Here is a 27,698-nt window from a genome sequence, read left to right on the forward strand (position 1 = left end):
ATAATGTATAAAGTGAGGATAACTGGTCTAAAGTCTTTGGGGGCACTGATGTGTTCCTTCATTGGCATTGAGACTACACGAGACATTTTATGAGATGACATGAGCTCTTCACGGATGTCTGTCTTAGAAACTCCACTTAATTAGTTGAATCATATCCCCCTTATTAAAAGGACAAGGGCCTGTATATCTGTGTGTTCATCCAATTGCTATGTCTCTGTTATATGCCATTTGGTATGAGATTCGTAAAAGTTGTGCTAATTTTTGAGATACACCATCTGTTGGAATGAAAAATAAATGCATATTATTACTTCATGCATTACAAAATATATTCCATGGCTGCACTGCAAATGTTAATGCTGAATTTGTTGTGATTAATTAGATTTCAGTTTAGGCGGATAACAGATTGTTTAAAATAGAAGGCAAAGCAACACGTGATTAGCACAAAACAGATTTATTAGCAAAAAAAATATAAAAAAACAAGACTAAGACAATGAAATTGTATGATTATTATCTGATGCCTGTCCAGGAGAAAACTAAATGGACAAACTTAGCCACCATTTTTGCAATAATGAACAAAAAACTAATAACAGCTGAAAGGTAGCAATTTACTTCATTAAAGCAGTCACCGTGCATTTTAATATCAGCAGAGCATCAAAGAGGCAAGCTTTGCTTTGTCCATTATATCCAAGTGCATTCTACATAAAAAATATATATATTTGGGGGGTGTCAGTGCCCTAACGGAAGGACTGGCATCCCGACTGGAAGGAGAGGTGACTCCTGGCCCAGCCGGGAGTGCATAATGCCTTTATCCAATACATGGAGGTGTAATCCGGCCAGGATGGTTCTTGATTATTATCCCAATTGGGGTGAAAGATTAACGGATGGACAGTCTGTCAAGAGCACTTCCTTCCCTGGTACTATAGATGGCACAGTCCCAGTAGGGTCCCACCTGTGGGGTTACATGAGATTTGTAGTCCAGAAGGACAGGCCTGTTGGGGTCCTTGGGTGCTGCCGGCAGAAGACCTCCCTGTTTTGTGGGTTTTCAGCTCAGCCTGGAAGTTCTTCTGCCATCTGATGCCATAAGCGCCATAAGTACTCCATAAAAGATGCCACTTCACCTCGAAAGGGCAATCTAAGTCAGAATGAAGTTGACAAGACTTGCATGGAAGGAGTGGAAGGAGTGAGGAAAGAGAATTCTATTTGCATTGTTGGCAAATCGGTTATAAGGTATTTTGTAAATAAAAAATCTTTCTTTTGAATAAGAGACTGTGTTTAGTGCCGTCGTATTTGTAGGTTTATGGCTCAGAGGCATCTCCTGCTGGTCACAGTGGACATAGGTCACTTGCTGAACAAACAAGTCTGTTGGAGGAAGCCTGGAAGAAAATGCTGCCCTCTCATGTGTCCATAAGACTTCATTAAACGTAGGACCCCCGTCCCATACTGGAGATGGGCATGAAGAGGTGAGCCAAGTGGTTGGTCAGTCAGGCTACGTGATAAATATGCCCAGTGGAGTCCATAAACTCAAAGAATAAGTTTATAACCATAGTACAGCTTGAGGAATTCTTAGTCAATTGAAGTGACTTATTAACATAAATGAAAAAAAAAGTTACATGCAGTAAGAAATTGAATGGTGTGAACCTTCATTAAATTACCAAATAGTTAGTTTAGAAAGACCACTTTGGCTCCCACAGTATACAGCAAATCTTCCATGTTTGTCCTCATATGTATTCTTTGCAGGTTTACAGCTCACAGGGCAGTGATATCGGCCTCCGACCCTTTTGCTCCATCCTCACTTTTCTCTTCTGACCAGACGGCGCTTCCTGAAAAGGCATGGATGTCCGCCAGCAGTCCCCCTTCCCCGGCTTGGCCCCTCTTTTGCCGAGCCTTCTCTTCCTCGTCAGCTTCCATCATCAGCTTGGCCCGCTCACGCAAGTCACAGCCATCCATGCTGGAATAGTCATCTGAGTCAGAGTCCAGATTGTCATTGTTATTGTCGTTGTTTTCCACATCGCTCTCCTCGCCACTTTCTTGACCCTTTGGCGCATGGACCCCCTGCTGCTTGTAACTGGATTCAGTATCTTCATCTTCCTGCTCATCGTGCAGCTCCTCTCTACTTGTTGATGCCGTCATGAAGGGGCTTAGTAAGGTCGTCACCCTCTGCTGCATGGGGTGAATTAGCTTGGAGACGCAGTAGGCATTTTTGGTTCTTTTGTTTAGCAGGCGGTAAGAAAATACGAAGAGCAGGATGAGGAAAATGAGGAGCAGGATAAGCACTATGATGATGATGGTGCCTCTTTCTGAAGGAATCGTTTTTATTTCAGCTGGTTTCCTTGAAGTGGTTTTGAGTTTTGTATTTGTGCTCTGCATAACGTTGTTTTGTTTTTTCGGAGATGTTTCTCGTTTTGTGGTTACGATGCTCTTTGTGGTTGTACTTGAAGTACTTATTGCCTGAAAGGTTGATTGTGTTGACGGTGATTGCACTTTTGAAATTTGGGTAGTCGATGATTCTGAAGACGATGGCTCTTTTGGTACAGACTGATTCATAGGTTGTGCTGGTGAGGAGGATACCGTTGTGGTTGCATTACCTGCAGGGTCGATCAAGGTGTCTATTTTATTTGAAGACTGTGAGTTTACCATAACGGAAAAGGTGATGAGAATGGTGGCAAAGAACATGGCTGGATTAGACCCCTGCAATTGAGAAGGAAAGAAGAGTTAATCTGCCTGTCAATTCAGTCAAATGGAAATCCAAATCAACGGTATCTACATATTGACTTTACTAGTCCTATAGATAAGGGTCTCCAACTCTGGTCCTGGGACCCCCTCTGTGGCTGCAGGTTTTAATTCCAAACAGATTCACAATCAGCGATGATAAATGATAGCAGCTGATCACGTTGAATTAGCTTCTGTTTTTGGTACTCGTGTGTTACAAGCCCACCACTCCACACTTTCGATGTTAATACTTAATGACATTAGAAACTTCGTGAACAGAAGTAATGTTTCAAAAGTAATTCAAAAACAAATTTTATCTATCCTTGTTTTCGTTTTGTGAATAATCGAAAGTAAAAAAAAACATGATTTATTTGAGATAACACTGTAAATAAACAAATGTAAAAAAAGATGAAGTCTGCTGTGAAAACGCTGTAAATAAATGAATGTAAAAAATGATGAAGTCTGTTGAGATAACACTGTAAATAAGCAAAAGTAAAACAACAATGAAGTTTTTTGTGCTAACACTGTAAATAAACGAATGTAAAAAACGATGAAGTCTGTTGTAATAACGCTGTAAATAAATGAATGTAAAAAACGACGTTTTTGTGATAATGCTGTAAATAAACGAATGTAAAAAATGATGACGTTTTTTGTGCTAACACTGTAAATAAACAAAAATAAAAACAATGAACTCTTTTGTGATAACACTGTAAATAAATAAAGTAAAAAACAGTGACGTTTTTCTCTTGCCTGTGCCTGTGGTGGGCTTATAACACCCAAGTACCCTCTTTTTTTTCTCCTCTCCTCTTCTGCATTCAGAAAAGCACAACAATATGTTTTTACATTTATAAGACATTTAGAAATAGTTCTGTTTTTGCTATACCTTTAAATGTTTAACTCTGTGCGTTATTGTGAAATCTGTGAGACTTACCAGGAACGTTTATTGGATTTATCTGCTCTTGCCCTTGACAATACACACACATACACACAGCGATCCTGTCCAGACAAAGTCTCGAGTGGTGCCAATTGACAGTCACTCCGCAATAGATAGGCAGATAGATAGATTTGAAAGGAACTATACAATTGATGAAACACGTACACAACACACAACCAGCTCACCTGTGTCCATCACAAAATATCTGAAAATAATATAAACGAGAAATAAAGTTCTTGTTAATGTTGATCTACTCAAGTCCACAAAACATTTTGTTGGTGGTCTTAGAAAAAAAGAAAATCAGCCGTTCTGTGGCAGAATGAGAGTAGCAGCAAGCCATGGCATTTAATGATGGGTTTAAATAACAGCTAGAGTCGACTTTGAATTGAGGAGCTGGTGGGAGTGTGAGGCCGTCAACTTAGCTGCTCATCTGTTGGCTCACATCATGTCTCTTTTCTGTTTGGGTGTCATTTAAGGAAAAACACGAAGCAGTTTGGAGGATCAAAAATTAAAATGATGGGGAAAAAAGTTAATTAGCCGCAAAAAAATTGAATGATAATTAAGAAAAGGATTGGAATGAGAAGTTGCAGCCACTGTGGTCCGCCAGGATTGGAGTTGGACACCTCTTCACTTATAATGAATTAAATAACCAGAACGCCTGGAAAGCCAGAATGATAAACAGGATGAAAGTATTATTAAATATTTTTAAAATATTCCACCCAGCTAGCGCATCCATTCACTCACTTTACTCTTGACTAATATTACTCTGTCTTTAAACCCCCCCCCTCGCCCGTTTAATGGTTTCCGTTGCCCCAAAAAATGAAATTGAAATATTTCTTTTGCACGTCAATGTTATACTTAATGACATTAGAAACTTTGCAACAGAAGTCATGTTTCAAAAGTAATCAAAATGAATTAAAGCAATTGAAAAATCTAATTTTATGTATTCTTGTTTTTGTTTGGTAAATAAACAAATAAAAAAACATTGAAGTTTTTCTTTTTCCTGAGCCTGTGGTGAGGTTCTGCGGTGGGTTGGCACCCTGCCCAGGATTGGTTCCTGCCTTGTGCCCTGTGTTGGCTGGGATTGGCTCCAGCAGACCCCCGTGACCCTGTGTTCGGATTCAGCGGGTTAGAAAATGGTTGGATGGATGGATGTGGTGAGGTTATAACACACAAGTACCTTAAAACAAGTTGCATTGTTCACTTAGTGAAGAAATTTCTACTTGGATCCCAAAACATAGAAACTAGGAAGTAACAACTCACTTAGTTTCACTAGGAGTCCAATTAAATTGAGAAGCTGGCGGGAACTAAAACCTGCAAATACAGGGGGTCCCCAGAACGGAGTCTGAGAACCACTGCTCTAGACCTATGGCGTCTCCAACTCAGGTCCTAGTGTAGCTGCAGGTTTTCATTTTAACCCTTTTCTTAAATGGTGACCAGTTTTTGCAGCTAAATAACTTCTTTTGTTTTAAATTGAATTGAAATGCTATTGTAGAGTCAGACCCCTTAATTATGTTTTTCCTTAATTAGCAGGCAAATGATAATGTGCTCCAAAACGAGCCATCACATGACCAGCCAACCAGCGTCCATCATGCAATATCTGAAAATAATGAATGAGGAATGTCTCAGTAACGTTGATCTGGTCAGGTCCACAAAACATTTTCAACGGTGGTCTTAGATAAAAGAGAAACAGCCGTTTTGGGAATGTGTGGTGTGGCAGAATGAGAGCCATGGGATTACATGACGGGTTTAATTAACAACAAGAGTCGACTTTTGATTAAGAAACTGGGTGGAGTGAAGTTGGTTGGAGTTTGAGGCCCCGACTTAGCTGTTGGTCATCCGTTTAGTTACTTCACAACTCTTTTCTGTTTGGGTCCCGTTTAAGGAAAAAATAAAACTAAATAATTGAGATATGGTGGTGCAGTGGTAGAGCTGCTGCATCGCAGTAAGGAGACCCGGGTTTGCTTCCCAGGTCCTCCCTGCGTGGAATTTGCATGTTCTCCTCGTGTCTGTGTGGGTTTTTTTCCCACAGTCCAAAGACATGCAGGTTAGGTGCATTGGCCATCCTAAATTGTCCCTGGTGTGTGTGCCCTGTGGTGGGCTGGTGCCCTGCCTGGGATTTGTTCCTGCCTTGCACCCTGTGTTGGCTGGGATTGGCTCCAGCAGACCCCTGTGTTAGGATATAGCAGGTTGGACAATGACTGACTGACTGACTGACAATCGAGAGGACCAGCTCTTAAATGGCAATTAAAATAGGGGGAACTCAGCAACAAAGAATGGCCGTGAATTAAGAAAAACGATTAGAATGAAAACCTGCAGGCACTGGAGTTGAAGACCCCTGTTACAGACTGTCCTTTGAGTGAGCGCGTCAAATTCAATTTAAGTGGGACATTAGGTAAGCAATTTGAGATTTTGCTTATAAGCTGTTTCCTTTTCCTATGGTATTTGTGTGTTATAACCCCGCCACAGAACAACTTTGCTTTTTTACACTTCATTTTCCAAACCGCTATATCCCAACACAGGGTCAAACAAACCCCGGGCAGGGCAGCACACACACACACCCCAAGCACACACACTAGGGACAATTTAGAATTGCCAATGCACCTAACCTGCATGTCTTGGGACTGTGGGAGGAAACTCACGCAGACACGGGGAGAACATGCAAACTCCACGCAGCTAGGACCCAGGAAGCAAACCCAGGTCTCCTTACTATGAGGCAGCAGCGCTACCCACTTCGCCACCATGCCACCCATAGAAAAATCAATCAAACAAAATAACGCTGGCTCTTGGTTGGTCTCGTGTGAAATCAGATCATCGTGATGCCCCCCCAACATCATCATTATCTGACAAAACTCAGCCATAGAGATTGAAATGCAAAGTAAACTGGGAGCATCACAACTGCTGTTGAGTCAAATGTATTGGCTATGAACTGTCTAAACCAAAATGGCAGTGCCTCAAGTTTAGAATCGAACCGCTAAATCCAGGAATAAAATTTGATACAGAATTGCCTTTCTTCAGTGTTTATCCCTCTTTCACTGTCTCCCCGCTTTGCTCAACATGATCCCCTTTCTGGGTCTCTCCGTCAGTACCTGCTGGGATCCAATGAGCCTATCTCCGTCTTGCTGCCACCTCCTTCAGTCACGGCAGGGCCCCTCTGAAGCCGCCGATCACCCCTACTCCACTCACTCGCCGGAATGACATCCCTTCGCTCCACTGTGGGGTACTGATGACCGATTCGCTTTCTTCCTCACACACCAGAACCATTAAATTCTGTTCACTCTCTCTTCTTCTTTCGGCTGCTCCCATTAGGGGTTGCCTCAGCGGATCATCTTCTTCCATATCTTTCTGTCCTCATCATCTTGCTCTGTCACACCCATCACCTTCTTGTCCTTTCTCATGACTTCCACATAAACCTTCTCTTAGGCCTTCCTCTTTTCCTCTTGCTCTTTCTTTCAACATCCTTTTCCCAGTAGACCCAGCATCTCTCCTCTGCACATGTCCTTTGCTCCCTCTCTCTCTATCTCTTGCTCCCTTTTCCCTCATATTTTCTTCTTTACCCCACTCTGATCTGCTCGGACTTTTTAAATAATTGTGACAGCAGGTGCTTCCGTTAAGGATCCATAGAGCACAAATGAGGAATGGCTGCACCGATTGCTCTCACGTATATGAACGAGCAATCGGCCAATCCCCTTCGTGCTCTAAAGCTGCTCTTCTTCTCATGCACACACAGATTCTGAGCTGCACTATTTTTAAAAACAACCTGCACCTCTCTGATCTGCCACAGACCCCTGCCACACTGTTCTCTTAAAGGAGAAGTTCAGTTATCTCAAAATAACTGTGCTCAGGGTTTAGATGCTGGCCTGGCCTGGTCTGTGTGAAGAATGCTTGTTCTCCTCATACCTGCTGTGGGTTTTTGTTCTCCAGTTTAAAATCCCAATGACAGGCTTGTAAGATTGTTGAGCATGCAGGTGTGACAGTGGGCCTGCACTCTTTCCAAGTTTAGCCGTGAAGATAAAGACGGACACCACGCAAACCAGAACGTCACGAGGATGTCACAAGGATGTAAGGAAATGATGGATGGATGGACTACCATTAGTTCTGATCTTTTTTTTTGATATGCATTGTTAATCCCAGAAAGGACATACTCTCTTCACATGACCTTTGGGGGTAAGTTTCCCATGGTCAGCCATCGCTCAGTGGCGATACTCGGTTGAAACAGATTTGATTTCTGTGGTTTGACTGTTTGACGTGACATTCATCCAGATTATTTATTTAATGCTTTACTAAGCTGCATGTGTGGTCGAGGGGGGAGTGGGGGAGGTAGGTGTAGGGCTAGTGCTGCTCATTGTCATATGAGTAATAACGTGGGCTGCTCGACAGGAAACCCACGAGCTCAGGAAATGAGAAACCTGAAGCTGTGACATCGGAAAAAAACACAGTAATTCAACTATTGCAGAAAGAAAACCACAGCCTGGTTTGCACAGACCCCCTCGCTGAAGTGGAGCTGGAGGGGACCTTCCTGTCCCTTTACAATGCGAGAAAGCATGCTCTTGTGGGCCATTTTGTTTGTTCTCTTCTTGTATATGTTAGCACCCCATTAGAGAGGGAGGCCCTGTTTCTTAAACACTCAACAACTGCTAAATCTGTTTTTTACATGGGATTGGAAAAAGAGAGCCGCCGCTGGTTTCCCCAAATCATTTATTTTACTGCAGACAATACAAGTGATGACACTTTTGTACAGTACATAGCTTGATTCCAAATGTGAGATAACTCAAAATTACTCACATCTCAATTCCTCTCGATGTCTCGATAAAGCCACTCCAATCATGGAAGGTATTTTATTTATGCCACTGAATGATATGCACATAAATTGCGTCTGTTTCAAGATTTTGTCTCTTTTGTCTACTACCAAAAATCTGGTCAAATCAAGGCATGGCCCATTTGCACTTGTTGTTGTTGTAGCAGCACAACCTAAAATGGACTACAATTCCCAGCAGCCCTAGGATCACTGTGCCATTGGAAGGCTACAGTTGTTGCCTCAGGGGCTGCTGGAGGAAAAGAAGGTGAGGTGCTAGATTGGAAAGGGAAGAAGCCAGGTGGAAGGACCACATTCATGTGTTCTGTTTTTTGTTAGACTGTTTTCACTGCATCAGCAAAAGCTCTCAGTTGGACTACGGTTATATGCAGTTGCCCAATTTGTTGTTTCGTAGATTTGTGCTCTGTGCACTGCATTTTCTTGTTCGTGCAGCTTTGTCCGTTTAGAGAAACGTTGCCATCCTTGATCTGCGATCCAAGCAATTTCAGATCTACATCAGATAAACGTACCACCGTGGGTCAAATCTGATGTTACTTTCAGGACGCCGAACAAGGGACATATTCATTATAGATCTTTATCTTCATCTACATCTATTGGGTTGTGTTTTGGGCTGTTCTGTGAGTGTTACTGTTTATTGTTGAATGCGTAGAGTCTGGTTGGGTTTCTTTTGTATCTGTGTTCAGTTTACTAATTATCACCGTTGAGGTTATACAGGTGGGTTTTTATGCATGAACAAGATTACTTTTTTTTTTTTTTTTTTGCAATTATTATTTATTTAATGCATTATTGTGCAATGATTTCACTGAACTGCTGCATTATGTATCAGAGTGTGAGCGAGCCGAGTCAAGGCTCGGTGCAATCCTGGGGTCTTGTAAATAAAATTAATAAAACAGTGAGACGACTCTGAGCACCTCGTAATCACTACAGTGTTGCTTGGCATTGAAAGTGCTATGTGATATTTCGGCCACTTCCACAGGTACAGGTACAGGTTAGGAGCACGCGCTGAAACAGCACATTGTCACACCTGCCACATGACAAACCAACTCAGGATCCCAAATTTGGAACTGAGTGCAGCCGTGCAATGGGTGACACCTCAGCACCACCCTAGTTCAGATGGAATGGCACCAGTGTGAGGTTTTTTATGGTGGCTGGAGTGTCAATTCTGCCACCAACCCCCAGGTTTTCCCTGCAGATTGGAGGGCCTACGTACAGGGCTGGATGCAGATTAACGTCATACCCAGGATGGAGCAATTGCAGGTTAAGGGCCTTGCTCAAAGGCCCAACGAAATATACCTTTCATGTGTTTGGTAAAACCATATGCTGTTCTCGAAAAAAAGAAAAGTCTTTTTCAGAAATTTAAATTGTCTCAGAGGGTCTTCATTAAGTAAGGTTAACATTTGCGTCATACTGATGGATTAAGCACGAGGCCTTGATGTTGCACTTGCGCAGACCCCAGGTCCTAAATTTCAGTGTCCTATGTTCAAGTTATTACTATGTACTATTAAATGTTTTGTCAGTTTCAGCTCAGGTCAGAGATGACAGCGAGGGTTTCAGCCATGTCTCCTGCTAACCAAACAAGTAAGAAATGCAATGAGTGGCCTCCTCTCGTTTGTCTAAATTCTTAAGTTCTTAAAGCTTTACTGGTGCTCTTTGTGCCAACTTTTGAAAAAGTCAGCAGAAGGTGGGTATACCAGGATAGCAGTGGGTTGGTTAAAGTAGGTGAAGAGAGCAAACCACAGCAGTACATTTACTGTATGCATTTTTGATTAATGGATTAGATTACATGAGATATACTTTCTTTTTCCTCTATAAATAGGAGAAGCATAAATGAAGAAAAAAGTATATATGTATGTATGTACAGTGCATCCGGAAAATATTCACAGCGCATCACTTTATCCACATTTTCTTATGTTACAGCCTTATTTCAAAATGGATTAAATTCATTTTTTTCCTCAGAATTCTAAACACAACACCCCATAATAAAAACATGAAAAAAGTTTACTTGAGGTTTTTACAAATTTATTAACAAATAAAAAAAAACTGAGAAATCACATGTACATAAGTATTCACAGACTTTTCTCAATACTTTGTCGATGCCCCTTTGGCAGCCATTACAGCCTCAAGTCTTTTTGAATATGATGCCACAAGCTTGGCACACCTATCCTTGGCTAGTTTTGCCCATTCCTCTTTGCAGCACCTCTCATCTCCATCAGGTTGGATGGGAAGCATCGGTGCACAGCCATTTTAAGATCTCTCCAGAGATGTTCAATCAGATTCAAGTCTGGGCCCCTCAAGGACATTCACAGAGTTGTCCTGAAGCCACTCCTTTGATATCTTGGCTGTGTGCTTAGGGTCGTTGTCCTGCTGAAAGATGAACCGTTGCCCCAGTCTGAGGTCAAGAGCGCTCTGGAGCAGGTTTTCATCCAGGATGTCTCTGTACATTGCTGCAGTCATCTTTCCTTTTATCCTAACTAGTCTCCCAGTTCCTGCTGCTGAAAAACATCCCCATAGCATGATGCTGCCACCACCATGCTTCACTGTAGGGATGGTATTGGCCTGGTGATGAGCGGTGCCTGGTTTTCTCCAAACGTGACGCCTGGCATTCACACCAAAAGAGTTCAATCTTTGTCTCATCAGACCAGAAAATTTTGTTTCTCATGGTCTTAGAGTCCTTCAGGTACCTTTTGGCAAACTCCAGGTGGGCTGCCATGTGCCTTTTACTAAGGAGTGGCTTCCGTCTGGCCACTCTACCATACAGACCTGATTGGTGGATTGCTGCAGAGATGGTTGTCCTTCTGGAAGGTTCTCCTCTCTCCACAGAGGACCTCTGGAGCTCTGACAGAGAGACCATCGGGTTCTTGGTCACCTCCCTGACTATGGCCCTTCTCCCCCGATCGCTCAGTTTAGATGGCCGGCCAGCTCCAGGAAGAGTCCTGCTGGTTTTGAACTTCTTCCACTTACAGATGATGGAGGCCACTGTGATCACTGGGACCTTCAAAGCAGCAGACATTTTTATGTAACCTTCCCCAGATTTGTGCCTTGAGACAATCCTGTCTTGAAGGTCTACAGACAATTCCTTTGACTTCATGCTTGGTTTGTGCTCTGACAGGAACTGTCAACTGTGGGACCTTATATAGACAGTTGTGTGCCTTTCCAAATCATGTCACGTCAACTGAATTGACCACAGGTGGACTCAAATGAAGCTGCAGAAACATCTCAAGGATGATCAGGGGAAACAGGGTGCACCTGAGCTCAATTTGGAGCTTCATGGCAAAGGCTGTGAATACTTATGTACATGTGCTTTCTCAGTTTTTTTTATTTTTAATAAATTTGTAAAAACCTCAAGTAAACTTTTTTCATGTTGTTATTATGGGGTGTTGTGTGTAGAATTCTGAGAAAAAAAATGAATTTAATCCATTTTGGAATAAGGCTGTAACATAACAAAATGTGGAAAAAGTGATGCGCTGAGAATACTTTCCGGATGCACTGTATGTATGTATGTATATACAGTGCCCTCCATAATGTTTGGGACAAACGCATATTTTTTAACTGATTCCCCCGCTGCTCCACAAGTTTCAAAATAGAAGCAATTCAGTCATTCAGTCATTAGTCAGTCATGACAAGCAATTCAGATGTGAATATAGTGCACATTGCAGACTTTCATTGAAGGGGATTTGCATGCATTTCGGTCAGACTACATTTTCTCTACACTAAACTACCCTAGCCCCCCCAATTTAAGGGCATCATAATGTATGAGACACAGCGATGGCAGGACTATTAAAGTTGTTGTCATATTTAGGACATGGTCGCATATCCCAGTATACAATGACTGCTTGAAGTCTGCAATTCATCGACATCACCAGGTGTTGAGGGTCTTCTCTAGTGACGCTCTGCCAAGCCTCTAATGCAGCCATCTTCAGCTTCTGCTTGTTTCAGGGGGGCTTGACCATTCTAGAATTTTCCATTTTTTTTTTTTTTTTTCTGATTAACTCTTGCATTGCCTCAGCATCATGTGTGGATCATTAACTTGTGGGATGAAGTGCAATCTAATGAGTTTGGAATATTTACTGGCACTTGAACAGATCAGATGTTTCCACACACCTCAGAATTCATTGTGCCGCTGCCATCAACAGTTCCATCATCAGTGAAGAGAAGTGTGCCAGGACCTGTGGCAGCCATACATACCCAAGCCAAAACACCCCCAGCACCATGTGTAATGGATCAGGTGGTCTGCTTTTGGCTCTTGGGCAGTTCCTTTTGGTCTCAACACTTTGCTGTTGCCATCACTCCGAGGTTCATCTTTGTCTCGTCTGTCCATAAGACCTTTTCCTAGAATTCTGCAGGCTCTTTGAAGTTCTTTTTCACAAACTGTGATCTTGCCATCCTGTTTTTGTGGTTTGCATCTTGCAGTGGCCTTTGTGTTTCTGTTCATGAAGTCTTCTGCTGATAGTCGCCTCTGACACACACACGTTAGCCCCCTGAAGACTGTTTCTGATTTGTCAGACAGGCATTTCGGGGCTTTTACTTGACCACAGTGGGGATTTTTCTGTTATCAGCAGTGGAGGTCTACCAGTCTCTTTTGTGTTTACCGACCCCATCAGGGTGTTCTTTCTTTTTCCAGACAGTTGGTTTCTGTCATCCTGAGGTTTTGCTGATGTCTGTTAATGTTTTTATTCTTGTTTTTCAGCCTCATAATGGCTTCTTTGACTTTTATTGGCACAGCTCTTGTCCTCATGTTAAACAATGGCAACTACAGACTCCAAAGGGAAGAAACAGGCCGAGGTAACCCTAACCCTGAGGAACCACAGACACCTGTGACACCAATTGTCCCAAACATTACGGTGCCCTGAAATGGAAGGACTGTGTAGAAAAAATGTTGTGTGACCGAAATGAATGAAACTCTTGTGCACCTTAATCACATCTGAATTGTTTGATTTGTAATTTTCAACTGTGGAGTACAGGGTGAAAATCAAGGAATCAACTGGGTCTTTTCCTATAGACTATATACTGCATATTACACTCTGTGTGTGTGTGTATCTGTATTTATACGTACAGTGGAACCTCGTGTCACGAACGTCTCGGGCCACGTACAAATCGGGTTACGACCAAAAAGTTCGCCAAACTTTTGCATCTGTTCACAACCACACACTCGGGTGACGAACAAGGCAGTTTCTCTTCCGGTTCGTACACACCGATGATTTCCGCACGTGTTCAGTCTCTCCCTGTGCATTCCCTGTGTAGCGAGAGAGCAAGAGAGAGAGAGCGAGAGAGAGAGAGCGTGAGAGAGCGAGAGAGAGTGAGATAGAGAGAGAGCGAGAGAGCGAGTGAGAGAGAGAGAGAGAGCAAGAGAGAGAGTGAGATAGAGAGAGAGTGAGAGAGAGAGAAAGAGATAGAGAGAGAGTGAGAGAGAGAGCAAGAGAGAGAGCGAGAGAACGAGTGAGAGAGAGAGAGAATGAGAGAGTGAGAGAGAGTGAGAAAGAGAGAAGGCAGTTAATGAAGGCAGTAAGGCAGAGAAGGCAGTTAAAGAATGCACCGGGCTGTGACGATGTGGGTTCTGGCTCCACGCTCACATGGCTGTTTGGGAACCCTTGAACCCAACACCGTCGATAATGAAACCGAGTGAGCCAGTCAATGGAGGCAAATTGAGCATCTGAGCAAGGGGATGGTTGAAAGTACAAAAGTGCTTTTATTAAAACAGTCAACAAAAACAGTGTTCCATAAATAGTGCAGTTTCAAATTCATTAAATAAATAATCCATAAAAAGAACACGTGGAGGTTAAAAATCAATAAATAGAAAAAAAAACACATCCTTAAAAATCGGAGGTTAAAATCTTCTCTTGGAAGCAGTTTTAAAACCAACAACAAACAAATCCGGTGTTCTTTTGTTAGCGTCTCACCTGCTAATCCCGATTGGGCATCGCAGCAGGCAAGACGCTCTCTGCAGCTGCCCTCCTGAAACACACGCACGAGACTGGAGACCTCCCGATCCCTGGCTTCGGTATGGCACTCATCCCAGTCCCGGAGAACTTGGTTTCCCACAACGGCCAGGTCGCTCACGTTGGGGATTCCCACCACCAAGTCTCCGACTTCCGCTGCCTTTCCATGGCCTTTCCGCCAGTCGCCTTCCCTGGTCACTCCCGCTACCTGATCGCTCAGCGGGAGCGACATCAACACCAACACGAGGGTGTCGGCCTAACACCCAGCTTCCATGCAGCTGTCCACGAGCGATCGAGCGGCCACCACACTCACGCACCGCCTGCTTCCTCTCCTGCTCCCGTAACCTCCGTCCTCTCCTTTCCTTCTTTCTCTCTCCATTTCTTTTTCCCTCCGAACGTTTCTTTCTTCCCGAACGTTTCTTTTCTTCTTCTTCCCCTAAAACCGACTCGCGCTTCTTTTTAAAATGTGAGGGGCCATCACAGCTGCAGCATTAGCCACGGGAGCAATCACGAATGTGGGCAGTCCCTCACCTGTGCACACGGTGAGAACGCCACATCGACGACCGCCCGCTGCTCGCTACAACAACGCCTCACGAAGCCGCCTCGGGTGCGATGATTATTTATTTAAAATCAATGGCCTTTTCTCCACGAGCTGTGGACCCATAACACCACACGGGCTTGTTTTTAAAGAGACTGCAAGGTTAGTTTTCTCTGTTCAAGGTTTTCTCAGTGTTTGTTATTCAATGTTTTTACATTTAGTTTACAATTACGCTGTGCATTCTATGGTATAATGAACTATTTTTGTGCTTAAAAATCTTTAAAAAAATATATTTACAAACAGCTCGTACGGTCTGGAATGGATTCATTGTATTTACATATAATCCTATGGGGGAAATTACTTCGGGTCACGAACCAAATCGGGTTGCGACCAGAGTTTTGGAACGAATTACGGTCGTGACCCGAGGTTCCACTGTATATATGATATATACTGTAGATCAGGGTTCCCCAACTCCGGTCCTGGAGGGTCACAGTGGCTGCAGGTTTTCATTCTAACCCTTTTCTTGATTAGTGTACTCTTTTCGCTGCTAATTAACTTCTTTTGAATTAATTTTTATTGACTTGTTTTTTAAGATTTGATGCCCTGAATTTCTTCATCGTTGCACTGAATTGCTTAATTTATTTCCTTAAATGGCACCCAATGAGAAATGAAATGTGAAGTGAGTGAACCAACAGAAGACCAACTAAGTCAGGGACTCAAACTCCAAACAATTTCATTCCAACCAGTTGCTTAATTAGGCACCGATTCTTGTCATTAATTAAACTCATTCTTTAATTCCATGGCTTGTTGTTCCTCTCATTGTACAATAGCAGACATTTCTGAAATTGTCGATTATCTTTTTGCTAAGATAAGGTGTCACAAGAGAGGTTGCACATCAAACTAAAAGAAGTGACAGTTCAATGTGATGTCTTCAGATGGATGAAGAATTGGCTCAGACACAGGAAGCAGACGCTGATGGTGCGAGGAATTTCGTCAGAATTGGGTGACGTTAAGAGTGGTGACCAGCAGGGGTCAGTGCTAGGGCCACTATTATTTTTAATAAATATAAATGAATATAAGTAACAAGCTGGTTAAGTTTGCAGATGATACCAAGATAGGTGGGTTAGCAGATAATTTGGAATCCGTTATATCATCACAGAAGGACTTGAATAGCATACAGGCTTGGGAAGATCAGTGGCTGATGAAATTTAATGTCAATAAATTTAAAGAATTTCACATAGGAAGTAAAAATGTGAGGTTTGAATACACAATGTGCGGTCGGAAAATCGAGATTCCACCTTATGAGAAGGATTTAGGATTTAGTCATAGTGGACTCTAGGGCTATCGACTTCCAGAAGCCATTAAGAAGGCTAACAGAATGTCAGGTTATATAGCGCCTTGATGTGTGGAGTACAAGTCACAGGAGGTTCTGCTCAAGCTTTATAACACACTGGTGAGGCCTCATCTGGAGTACTGGGTGCAGTTTTGGCCTCCAGGCTACAAAAAGGACATAGCAGCACTGGAGAAGGTCCAGAGAAGAGCGACTCAGCTGATTCAGGGCTACTGAGGATGAGTTATGAGGAAAGATTAAAAGAGCTGAGCCTTTACATTTTAAGCAAAAGAAGAATAAGAGGTGACCTGATTGAAGTGTTTAAAATTATGATGGGAATTAGTCCAGTGGATCAAGACGGTGACTTTAAAACGAGTTCATCAAGAACACGGGGACAGAGTTGGAAACTTGTTAAGGGGAAAGTTCACACAAACATTAGGAAGTTTTTCTTTACAGAATGACAGACAATTAGAATAAGAGACCAAGTAGTGTGGTAGACAGTAAGACTTTAGGGACTTTCAAAACTCGACTTGATGTTTATTTAAAAGAAATAAGTGGATAAGACTGGCGAGATTTTTTTGGGTTGAATGGCCTGCTCTTGTCTCAATTGCTCTATTAATCTAAAAAGAGTACCATTCAAATGTTTTGGGGTCCTGAGCAGATCATCATTCCTGAGACCTTCACCTTTCTTTATTTTCAGATTTTGTATGATGGACAGACACAGTTTGCTGGTTGTGTTTGGGCTCATCTTGTATCTCTTTCTTTAAATAGCAGCCAAACAATAATAAGAAACAAATAAAGGGAACTTAAGACTTCAAGAGCAAGTCAATTACAATTCATTCAAAAGAAGTTAATTAGCAGCAAAAACAGGTCACTAATTAAGAAAAGGGTTAGAATGAAAACCTGAAACCACTGGGGCCCCCAGGACTGGAGTTGGAGACCCCTGCTGTAGATAGATATAGTATATACTGTACATAGATATTAAAATAGACAAACAACCCCCCAAACACACAAAAGAAGTTCTAGCTTGAGTGCTGATTCAGACGGTGATAAAGATGGCCAGACCTGTCCAGATGTACCACAGATTTACGTTTAAAGGCATTAACGTTTGAGTAGAGCAGGTCCAGTTGTTTGCTTTGTCATCTAAACCAGCGTTTCTCAACCTTTAAGTATTTGCAACCCAAGTTTTCATAACAGTTTTAATCGCGCCCCCCCCCAGCGTTTTTTTGAAAGGAGCCCACTAATACCAATTTGTTCTTTTTTAATTAATGATATATCATAAATGCATATTTTATTATACCTACTTAACTTTTATCAACATTTATCTAACTCTATATTTATTTTTCTAGTATCAGAATGTAGTTTAAGTTCATTTGTTTTGGTTTCAATAGATGTTTTTTTCATATTTTTGATTCTTGTTTTCTTTTTTTCACATCTTCGCGTCCCCCTTTTTGTTACTTTGCGCCCCCCTGGCCCGCCACACAGTTTGAGAACCACTGTTGTAAAGGAACATACCGGTTAGAAGTCCGTTCCCCCCGAAGGTACCTGGTTGAAGACGTCGGCGTTCAGGACGGCACACTTTTAGGGTGATCAAGGCACCGGTGAGCTGTCATGTGTTGCATGTTGGTCAGACATGCATGAGATTTTTACGTTATTCTGTACTCGTGGCAACACATTCTACTATTAAATAGAAAAAGAGAATTAGGCCTTTGAATGATTTTGTTTTTCAGTTTCATTGGCTTGGCTTTGCAATTATACAAATTAACAGTAATCATCAAACAGCACTTTGTCTAATGTGATGCATCAGAAAAATTGGATAATTAACTAAAGGGGAGGACGGCCTAATGATAGCAATTAACATCAGCTTTCCTACTACCAAATTAAGTTCAAAGAAAGCAGCAAGAAAACACCACACAGCGAGCTGCCATTTCCAAATGTGGCCATGTAGATGTTGGCTAAATTGCTCACTTGATGCTGCAAATCAGAGACGATCACTTAAGTCCATAAAGCCACACCACCTACACTTCAGAACAGGTCATCCACCTGAAGCTAAGCATTGTTTGATGCTTGGCCTGTACCTGGATGAGGGACCATCTAAGAAGAGCTTGGGTTGTTGGTTAAAGAGGTGTTGGTGAGGCCATCGAGGGGACACTTACCCAGTGACATGTGTGTGTCTGGATCAGAATGCCCCAATGTAGTGACGGGGACACAGTGCTGTAAAAATGGTGGCATCCTTTGGATAAGATGTAAAATCGAGGTCCTGACCCGTTGTGATCATTAAACATATACAAAGAGTGGGGTGTATCCCGATATCCTGGCTAAATTGTCCACCAGGGCTTGGTCATTCTGGACGCCCTAATTATCCACTATCTTTCATTATCTCTCTCTCTCACTCACCCCTTCTTCACCTAACAGCTAATGTGTGATGAGCATTCTGGGCTCAATAATGGCTGCCATCATATCATCCAGGTGGGTACTACATATTAGTGGTGATTGAAGTGGTTCCCCTCTGTCTACGTAAAGCACTTTGAGTAACTTAGAGCATCGTTATAGAAATGTTACAAATCATTATTAAAAACTCAAACAAGAGAATGGATAAAGCAGAGAGAAGGTCAGCAAGTCAACATGAATTTATAAGACTGTGAAGAACAATCATGGGCAGGCCAGCCCTTAGGAAAGTTAGAAATACAAAGCAGATGAGCAGTCCATCCCAGCTCAGGCTGGGCTTTATAAATGGTAAGGCCTGAAGGAAGGTCACCAAGCTATGACATTTCTGAAAACATTCATGTAGATTACAGGGCAAAGAATCCCACTGAACCAACATCACCCCGTGAGTGTTTGCTTTCAAGTGTGCAGACGTTTACATTTTTTTAAGACTCTTTTGTTTTCAACCATTGCACTGGTCAATAAAGGTTTTGTTTCCTGAGCACTTTTATATATACTGTATCTCATTTGACCCGCTGATTACCAAAATCACTTTTAGGTATCATTCTATTGCCATCATTTAGTTTTGTGATTTCCTTTCATATTATAAGTAAACATACACAGCATAACTACAGGTGGGACATCTTGTGGTCCTCTAATAGTAGCATCACTAGAGCTCAGAAATACCAAATCTTGAGAATGGGACAGCCATTCATGATCGACGGGCATTAAGCAAACTCCTGTCAATCACGAATAATCCATTGCATCCACTGAACAGTGTCATCTCCAGACAGAGGAGCAGCTTCAGTGACAGACTTTTGTCACCGTCTTGCTCCACTGACAGACTGAGGAGATCGTTCGTCCCCCACACTATGCGACTCTTCAATTCCACCCAGGGGAATAAATGCTAACATTACTCAAAGTTATTGTCTGCTTTTTTATTTTTATTTATTTAATTTCATTTTTATTACTATTTAATTTAATATTGTTTCTTTGTATCAGTATACTGCTGCTGGATTATGTGAATTTCCCCTTGGGATTAATAAAGTATCTATCTATCTATCTATCTATCTATCTATCTATCTATCTATCTATCTATCTATCATATAGTGCCTTTCATTTATCTATCTATCTATCTATCTATCTATCTATCTATCTATCTATTATATAGTGCCTTTCATTTATCTATCTATCTATCTATCTATCTATCTATCTATCTATCTATCTATCTATCTATCTATCTATTATATAGTGCCTTTCATCCATCTATCTATCTATCTATCTATCTATCTATCTATCTATCTATCTATCTATCCATCCATGTGAAAGGGTCTCATCACATTACAAAGAACAGGCCACTCTATCAGCATTTGGTTCCAGGGCGGAAAAACGAGGCACATATTGTTAACTCAATTAGGTTATTTTTGTTTCCTCTTCATATAAGACTTGGACTAATGAAACATTTCAGGAAAGTGATGAACAAGGAAGCTAAAGGATTTTCATATTTGAGACAGATATATCCATGAATAACCAAAAAAAAGATTAAGGAAGGCCTCTTTGTTTGTCCACAAATCACCCATAGGAAAATTATAATTCTCGAAGGTTGATCTTTGGTTGCTCAGGAGACCTCAGAGAGATTCTCATTTATGTGTCATTTAAGAATCAGTTTTGTCACAGACAAATTCCTTAGGAGAAACTGTCTTAGACAGAAAGGAAACGCAAGATATGACTGACGTAAAAGGAGTCAAAATTGAGAATTTCGTTCAAGAAGCATGGAATACTTTGTGACATCTCTTTCTAGTTTTGTTTTAATCTCTTTCAAAACTTCATATTTTTTTATGGGACTGATGTCTTTCTCCAAGTGACTTACAGCATTTGATTGGTTCCATTTCTTTTTCTAAATTACTTACGGTTCTGTTGAAGGGGTTTAAGTTAGTCGACAATGTTAGTCCTGGAAAGTACACCCCACCAAACCAATGTTCCAAAAATCAACCAAACTTACTGTTATCTGCTCAAACCAACACTGACTCACTATACTTGGCCGTCCAGCGGCGTCACTGAAGCATTCAAACATTCTTAGCCAATCATGCAATACTGCGTCCGTGTTTGCCACGTTATGTTCTAACTACAGAGGCAGAGTCCCATTGCATGGTTCTAACTTGTACTGAGTCGAGGTATTGACGTGAACACCACAAAAATGGATAGTATCAAATTATATATAAGGATTGCTTTGTCTAAGTTACAAAAAAAGACATACAAAATATTTATTAACTTGTATGCAACATTTCACATTACAACAGTTTGGTATCATTCTTTTCAGAATTTGTCAAAGTTTAACGTGATGTTAGATTTTCAGATTCTTATTCCATTTCTAAATTATAAACTAAAAAATATCAAGAACTCAAGTCCCATGAGACAAGATTTTGTGCCAAAAGATTTAACCATGGCCGGGGCCGAAAATAAATGACAAAGAGTAGAACAGTTGCTGTACAGGCTGTTCGAAGCACCGTGCGAGATGCAGATCTCACAGCACGGAAGCAGCAGCAACAGCTGATCGAGCAAAGAGGAGGTTTGTTTCTCATTGTATCACCGTTTAAGAGGGGGTTTCGGAGGAGCGACTGCATCTCCTTGGGGTGCATTCAGCCCCCCTCTTCACAACGCGAGTGGCAGAGACACGAAGTGGCTGGGGGTGGACAGGGAGGTGATAGGCGAGCGAAGAGAGCAGGGGAATCCCCAGTATATTCAATAAAATGTTAAAAAATAAAAACAAAAAGAAATTGCAAAATAAAAATTTCAAGATGCTACTTGGAAAATCTGAGCCCAGTTTGTGATTTTGCTGAGATCTCTGCTAAAATTCATGAGGAGACCCTTGTGAGAATACCAGGGTATTTTTTTTTTGGTGGCAAATATGAGAAGCAGGAGACAAAAGCCCAGGTCTCCATTTTATTTCTTTCTGATCTCATTGTTGTTGAGGAAAAACCAAAAAGAAATAAAGGAGATCTCTTTTTTTGATTTGTTCATTCGTATGGGCTGTTGATCCAGTGACGATCATCTGCATGAAGATGGACAGTTCGGTTCCTTAGCAGGCTTAAACTTTGCAGCCCCACTTACCATGCAGCATGCTAGACAGGGAAAACCTAAATTCCTAACTCTGCACAGATAGACTGGCCTGCCAGCCGATCGTCTACTCAGATTTGTCCACTTCAGTGCAGAATAAATGGGCACAGCTGTCTCCTCGCCTACCTTTCACTAGAACATCTGTGCAAAGATGCCACTTTTGCCACACACCTGCTGAACACCTGGTAGAGCCTGTCCTTCCTGCTCATTCTCTGCATTTCATATCCGCACAGAGACGTCAGATCATCAGTCTGATCGGATGGCAGCTGAGCAACCAGATCTGATGGAATGCAAGGCAATGCATTTGAGAGTTTAGTATACCAAAGTGAGTTTCGATTTCCTGTATGTGTGACTATAATCTGAAACTCTCTGACTTGTGTCGAATTGGACCGCACATCCATTTACAGCTCTGTCTTTTTCATTTTTTAACTTTCTTTACCATTTGAAGCCGGCAGGGAAGGCAACCCAAAATGTTACGGGCAACCTGCTGCCTCCTATTCATGAGATACAGGACGTTCGCTGCCTCAAATTAGGGGGTCTGCGGCAACGTGCAGATTTTGTTTAAAAAGCGTAAGGCTGCAGGCGAGCATAGATGCATATGTTAGTGTGGACGAGTGGCCCAGGGGTGTTGATGGGGGGATTGGCCGAGCATGCTTTCGCATGCAGATGTATGCACTTCGGCCAATTCCCTCATCAGAGGTCTCTTGTGATTAGGTACCTGCACCCATTAAAAGTAGGAATGGAGCCTGAGTGAGACAGAAGAAAAAAGGCAAGACGGGAATAGAGAAAGGAGGCAGTCTGAGGAGGTTTGAATGAAAAGAAGGAAGAGCAGCAGAGTTGGTACTGTTGAGGAGAGGAGGCAACTGGTTTGGAAATGGCACAGAAGGATGAAGAAGCGGACGGCACTCACCAGGGTAAGGTCACTCCTGATGAATGTACAGGGGGCAGGAGGGACCACCCTCTCTGAGTGAACTCTCAACTGAAGGTCGTGATTTGGTGAAAGGAGTGAGTGGTGGGAACCTGAGCCAAAATTCATGGATGACTGAACCCATCGGTGGATGTCTCCTCTCGCTGTGGAAATGTCGGTGCTATGGCGTTCAACGAGAAGATCGGCAGCAGCACACAATTCGTCATCAGCCATCGAGGTCAGAGTTGAGGGTAACAAGACATTGAACGATGAAGTCACTGCATCGAGACTGTGAAACTCCTGTTTTAGTTAAGTTATTTAAAATATCTATATGGCCCCAAGTGAGCCCCCCAAGCTCATAGGCCCTCGTGCTTTGCACAGTCTGCACAATCCATTGCTACGCCATTGAGCAGGAGTGTTTATAGATTTTGCACATATCAGGGTCTTAGCCCCTTCTATTTTTTTTCACATGCAGTCCTCAGATCCTCTCAAGTTCTGTCAAGCTGAGTGGAGGCCATCATTGGACAGCTATGTTCAAGTCAAAGTCGAGTCGCTCCCATGTTGTCTTTGCTTTGGACCGGGGCGGACTGGCCATTAGGGCATTTGGGCAATGCCCGGTGGGCTGCAGACTCTGGTCTGGCCATGGGCCGGCCATTTCATGAAATAAATTTAATGTACTGGTTACTGTTTGACATTAAAATTAATTTTCTAAACTACTAAACATTATCTGTCCGGTACTGCAATTTATATAGTCCTATATACAGTAATATGCCGCATTACATCATCAAGTTGTTTTAGTTGTCAGTACACAACGCTGCAGCGAAAAATTTGGTCAAAACTGCCTTTTGCCGGTTTCTGTTTCAATACCGCTACATTTCAGTTAGCATATACAGTCAGTCAGTCATTTTCCAACCTGCTATATCCTAACACAGGGTCATGGGGGTCTGCTGAAGCCAATCCCAGCCAGCACAGGGCACAAGGCAGGAATAAATCCCAGGTGGGGTGCCAGCCCACCACAGGACGCACACCCACACACCAGGGACAATTTAAGATTGCCAATGCACCTAACCTGCATGTCTTTGGACTGTGGGAGGAAATCCACGCAGACACGGGGAGAACATGCAAACTCCATGCATGGAGGACCCAGGAAGTGAACCCGGGAACTACGAGGCAGCAGCTCTACCACTGAGCCACCGTGCCTCCCAGCATACACATTATTGAAATTTATTTTATCTCATATCTAGTATTTAAATTCTTCAGTACCATTAATTAGTTTAGATTATGTATTATACATTTTATTGTTCTCTGGTCGTCAGCGTGACGATAATTAGTGGTTTACAGCTGTGATTATTAGTATGATGTAATAAAGTTATTAAGCACAGTTATAGGAATTTTTCATATTAGGACAGAACATGTAAGAACATGTTACTAAATTTTTATTTTTCGTTAAATTTTATTTCTCAGCATGTCATCAAGTTTTAAGTTGTGTCTAAACAACAGTGTACAGATTAAGTTCGGCAACAGTTCAGGCAGAGTTCACATCATAGGCTCATCACAAATTTTAACAAAATTACAATGAATAATGGAGGGTCGACCTCATCACGTCACTCGTTGAAGGATACCCAGGCCGGTTTTGAGACCAAATTCGCTCCTGGCTTTGGCGGTTTACTCAGATAGAAAAATCAAAGAGTATCTAAAGCACAGTCGATGTATGTATGTTTGTTTGTCCGCCATACAAATCTGCACCGGGTGTCCGATCGCCACCAAACTGGGGATGGGGCTCCTTTGTGACCAGGAGGAGGTCATGGGGTATGTTTGGTTGAGAAAAATGTTCATGGTCATGCGCAAGGCACCTTTTCACCGACACAACATTCGCCACATGTCCCCGTACTTATCATCGACAAGATGGCTGCACGTTACAACAGACGTTCACAGCGGTGCCATCTAGCGGTAGCTTTGGTCTCTGTGTGTCACTCTTTACCCACGTTTCTTTAAATTGCCAAGAGATGGCAGAAGTTTCCAAGTATGAGAAGGCCGACTGCTTTGATTGGGTGAAGAGCAACTGCTGTATGGATGTAAAACATGAACGACCCAGTGCGCGTGACCGGCTGACACACCCGCGTTTCCACATGACACACTCCCACACACACTGATAGTTCTGCATTTCATTCACCAACGTCCATTATATGTAAGCACATTTGAACAGAGACTCGCCTTAAAAAGACAGCATCCTTCTTCCACCATTTTCCCCAACCGCAGCACCAGTTGTATGTCACTTCTCTCTGTAGTCACCATCGCCAACATCTGTTAGATGGCATCACAGTTAAACACAGACGCTCCTTAGAAACAGAGCACCCCTACCCGCCATTTTTTATTTGTTTGCTTTCCGACGTATTGTAAATAACGTTAATTCATCTCACTGTGGTGCTTATTCCATACGTAATACCATGTAACACATTATAATTGTTCCGCTTTTCGCTAATATACCCATGCCACCCAAAAAAAGACATAGAATTGGAAGGTCCACTTCAGATGCCACAACAAAGTCTATTTCAAGGGCGTCTGAAACTCCAAAGCACACAGAATCCAGAGTGGAGGAACTTACAATAAAATGTCAATCAGAAAAATGTTTGTTCTATTTCTATATTCTGTTTCTTTCATTTGGGAAATTCACCGGTTTTCACCGCCGGGTAATCCTGCTAGTCTTCTATAACATTGAAGACCTTGGGAAAAATCTCCCCCTTATGCTTTCGAGCAATGATTAGGTGCTGAATCAAATATGACAGACAAAAACCTCAGGGGCTTACCGTTATTATTCTTGTACGTTCTCCAAAAAAGAGAGTTAGGGGGCTGGGTGTAATACAGCATTAACTTTTGAAGCCCCCCTTCTCGAACGCAAAAGGAGAGAGCAGGCATCTTCGTCTTCCTCCTGTCTTTACTCGGAAACGTTCTGTCTCGTGTGTTGCTTGATGAGCAGAAATATGAATTGAAATGATTTAAGCTCAAGGCTGCAGAATAACAAAATATGTAAAAAGTGAAGGGGACTGAAGACTTTGTGAATTTGTTAAATATTACATGCTATGTATACGTTTGTGTGTGGGTGTGTGTGTCTTTAGTTGGTGTTGTTTTGTTGCTGCTGTTCAGGGACAACATGCAAGTAGGAGTCTCCCTGCACAATGTACACTTGACAAAACAATGCAACCTGGCATCATTTTAAAGAATATAAAAATGAGAAGAAAGCGTGAGAATAAAGGAGAACAGAAAGGAGACAAACGCACGCTTCACTGAATCAAATTCTGCATATTCATTTCTTTTTTCTTTTTAAAAGCCTCCGAGAGCTCGGCCTCTTTCATGTTTCCACTTTCGGAACTATATTAGGAATGTGAATTAAAAAAAAGTCCGATTTCAGTCACTCAGATGAGCACTCATAAAACCAAGAATGCCAATTCCGCTTTCTGCACCGCTGCCACCTGCTTTTGAAGAGAATGGGCAGTCAAGCCCCCAACCAACTCCCGAGTCAAATCACGCACCCTAAACAGTTTGAGCAACGCATTCTCATGACTGATTTTTAAAGGGGGCATGGGTGTCTGACTACCAGGTTGCATACTAATGAAGGAAAGGGGGCATGATTGTATTTGGTGTTTTCGTTTTAATATTAAAATTGCTTTCCATGATTTTAATCTATTCAAATGTGCCAGTTAGGTGATGCTTTATGGAAATGTGTTTGACAGAAGGCCTTTCAGGAATCACACTTTGTCATACACTAATACCTTGGTTAAAGAAGCTAATGTGCTCTTCAGTTCTTCAGTAACTTGGTTATGGAAGAACATGTCTGTATATTGTAATGACCAGCAAGAGAATGGTGGGTGAAGAGGAACGAGGGTGGTAGTTTGTGCAAGTGTTGCAGAGTTCATGCCACCCCACTGCTCCTGACCCTCGAGATAGATAGATAGATAGATAGATAGATAGATAGATAGATAGATAGATAGATAGATAGATAGATAGATAGATAGATAGATAGATAGATAGAGAAAGGCACTATACATTATAATGGTAAATAGACATGACTCTGTCCCTGCTGCTCCACACACTCTCATCTCTTCCACTGCCAAGACATTTCAAACTGCTGGCTGCACCCCACACCTCCCTCTGGCTCCGAGCAAACACCCTCTTCTTCACTTTCATCAACTCTCTGAGACAATCCAAGCATCTCATCAAGTCTATCCTTCTTCATAGAGAAGGTCTTGTACCCCAATGGATGCTTTACCAGTTCCCACTTTTCATACACTTTTGTGGAGAAAGAAGGCTTTGCTCTACCACAGAGGATGGCAGAAGAATGTCTTTTGCCAATCGCTCACTTTTATGTTTTCATGGATCACTTGAATTCATGTAAGAATTTTTTTTCAACGCGTAACTTGTTCTTGGGCATGGTTTGGTCTTACATTTACAATCAATGGGGATGTTATGGTGAGTCATTTTGGATTTATTTGCATAAGAGTGTGTTCCTATTGTAGTATCTCAGAATGTCTTTCTACAAATGTGCAAAAGTTAATGAAGCTGACCCCAAGTATTCTCTCTCAGGAATAGTAAAGCTGTGGGTGTTAGGACATACATACATACATACATAAGACAAGGCACTATATAATAGACAGCTACCTAGAAGACAGTATACTAAAGATTGACAGCTAGGTAGGAAATGCATTATATAATAGATAGACAGCTAGAGAGGAAAGGCACTATACAATGGATATAACATATATTTATTATATAGTGCCTTTCCAATCTATCTATATATCCATTCCTTCCTCTCTGGCTGTCTATCTATTATACATTGCCTTTCCTATCTATCCATCTGCCTATTATATAGTGCCTTTCCTCTCTAGCTGTCTGTTATATAGTGCTTTGTCTTTCCTATCTATTTACAGTATATATTATATAATGTCTTCTATGTATCTGTGTGTCTATCTATTATATAGTGCCTTTCCTA

General features: G+C 42.0%; 1 protein-coding gene across 1 annotated transcript in view; it reads right to left on the minus strand.

The window, feature by feature from the left end:
- Positions 1-435: 435 nt before the first annotated feature.
- si:ch211-119e14.1 (myb-binding protein 1A-like protein) overlaps positions 436-27,698 on the minus strand; it is a 39,821-nt gene continuing 12,558 nt past the window's right edge. The window contains exon 2 of the mRNA XM_039767491.1: positions 436-2,688. Coding sequence (XP_039623425.1) covers positions 1,747-2,688 — 942 coding nt within the window. The 3' untranslated portion in view covers positions 436-1,746. The remainder of the gene's footprint in view (positions 2,689-27,698) is intronic.

Source organism: Polypterus senegalus, chromosome 10, assembly GCF_016835505.1.
Source record: "Polypterus senegalus isolate Bchr_013 chromosome 10, ASM1683550v1, whole genome shotgun sequence".
In the NCBI taxonomy this organism is placed as follows: domain Eukaryota; kingdom Metazoa; phylum Chordata; class Cladistia; order Polypteriformes; family Polypteridae; genus Polypterus; species Polypterus senegalus.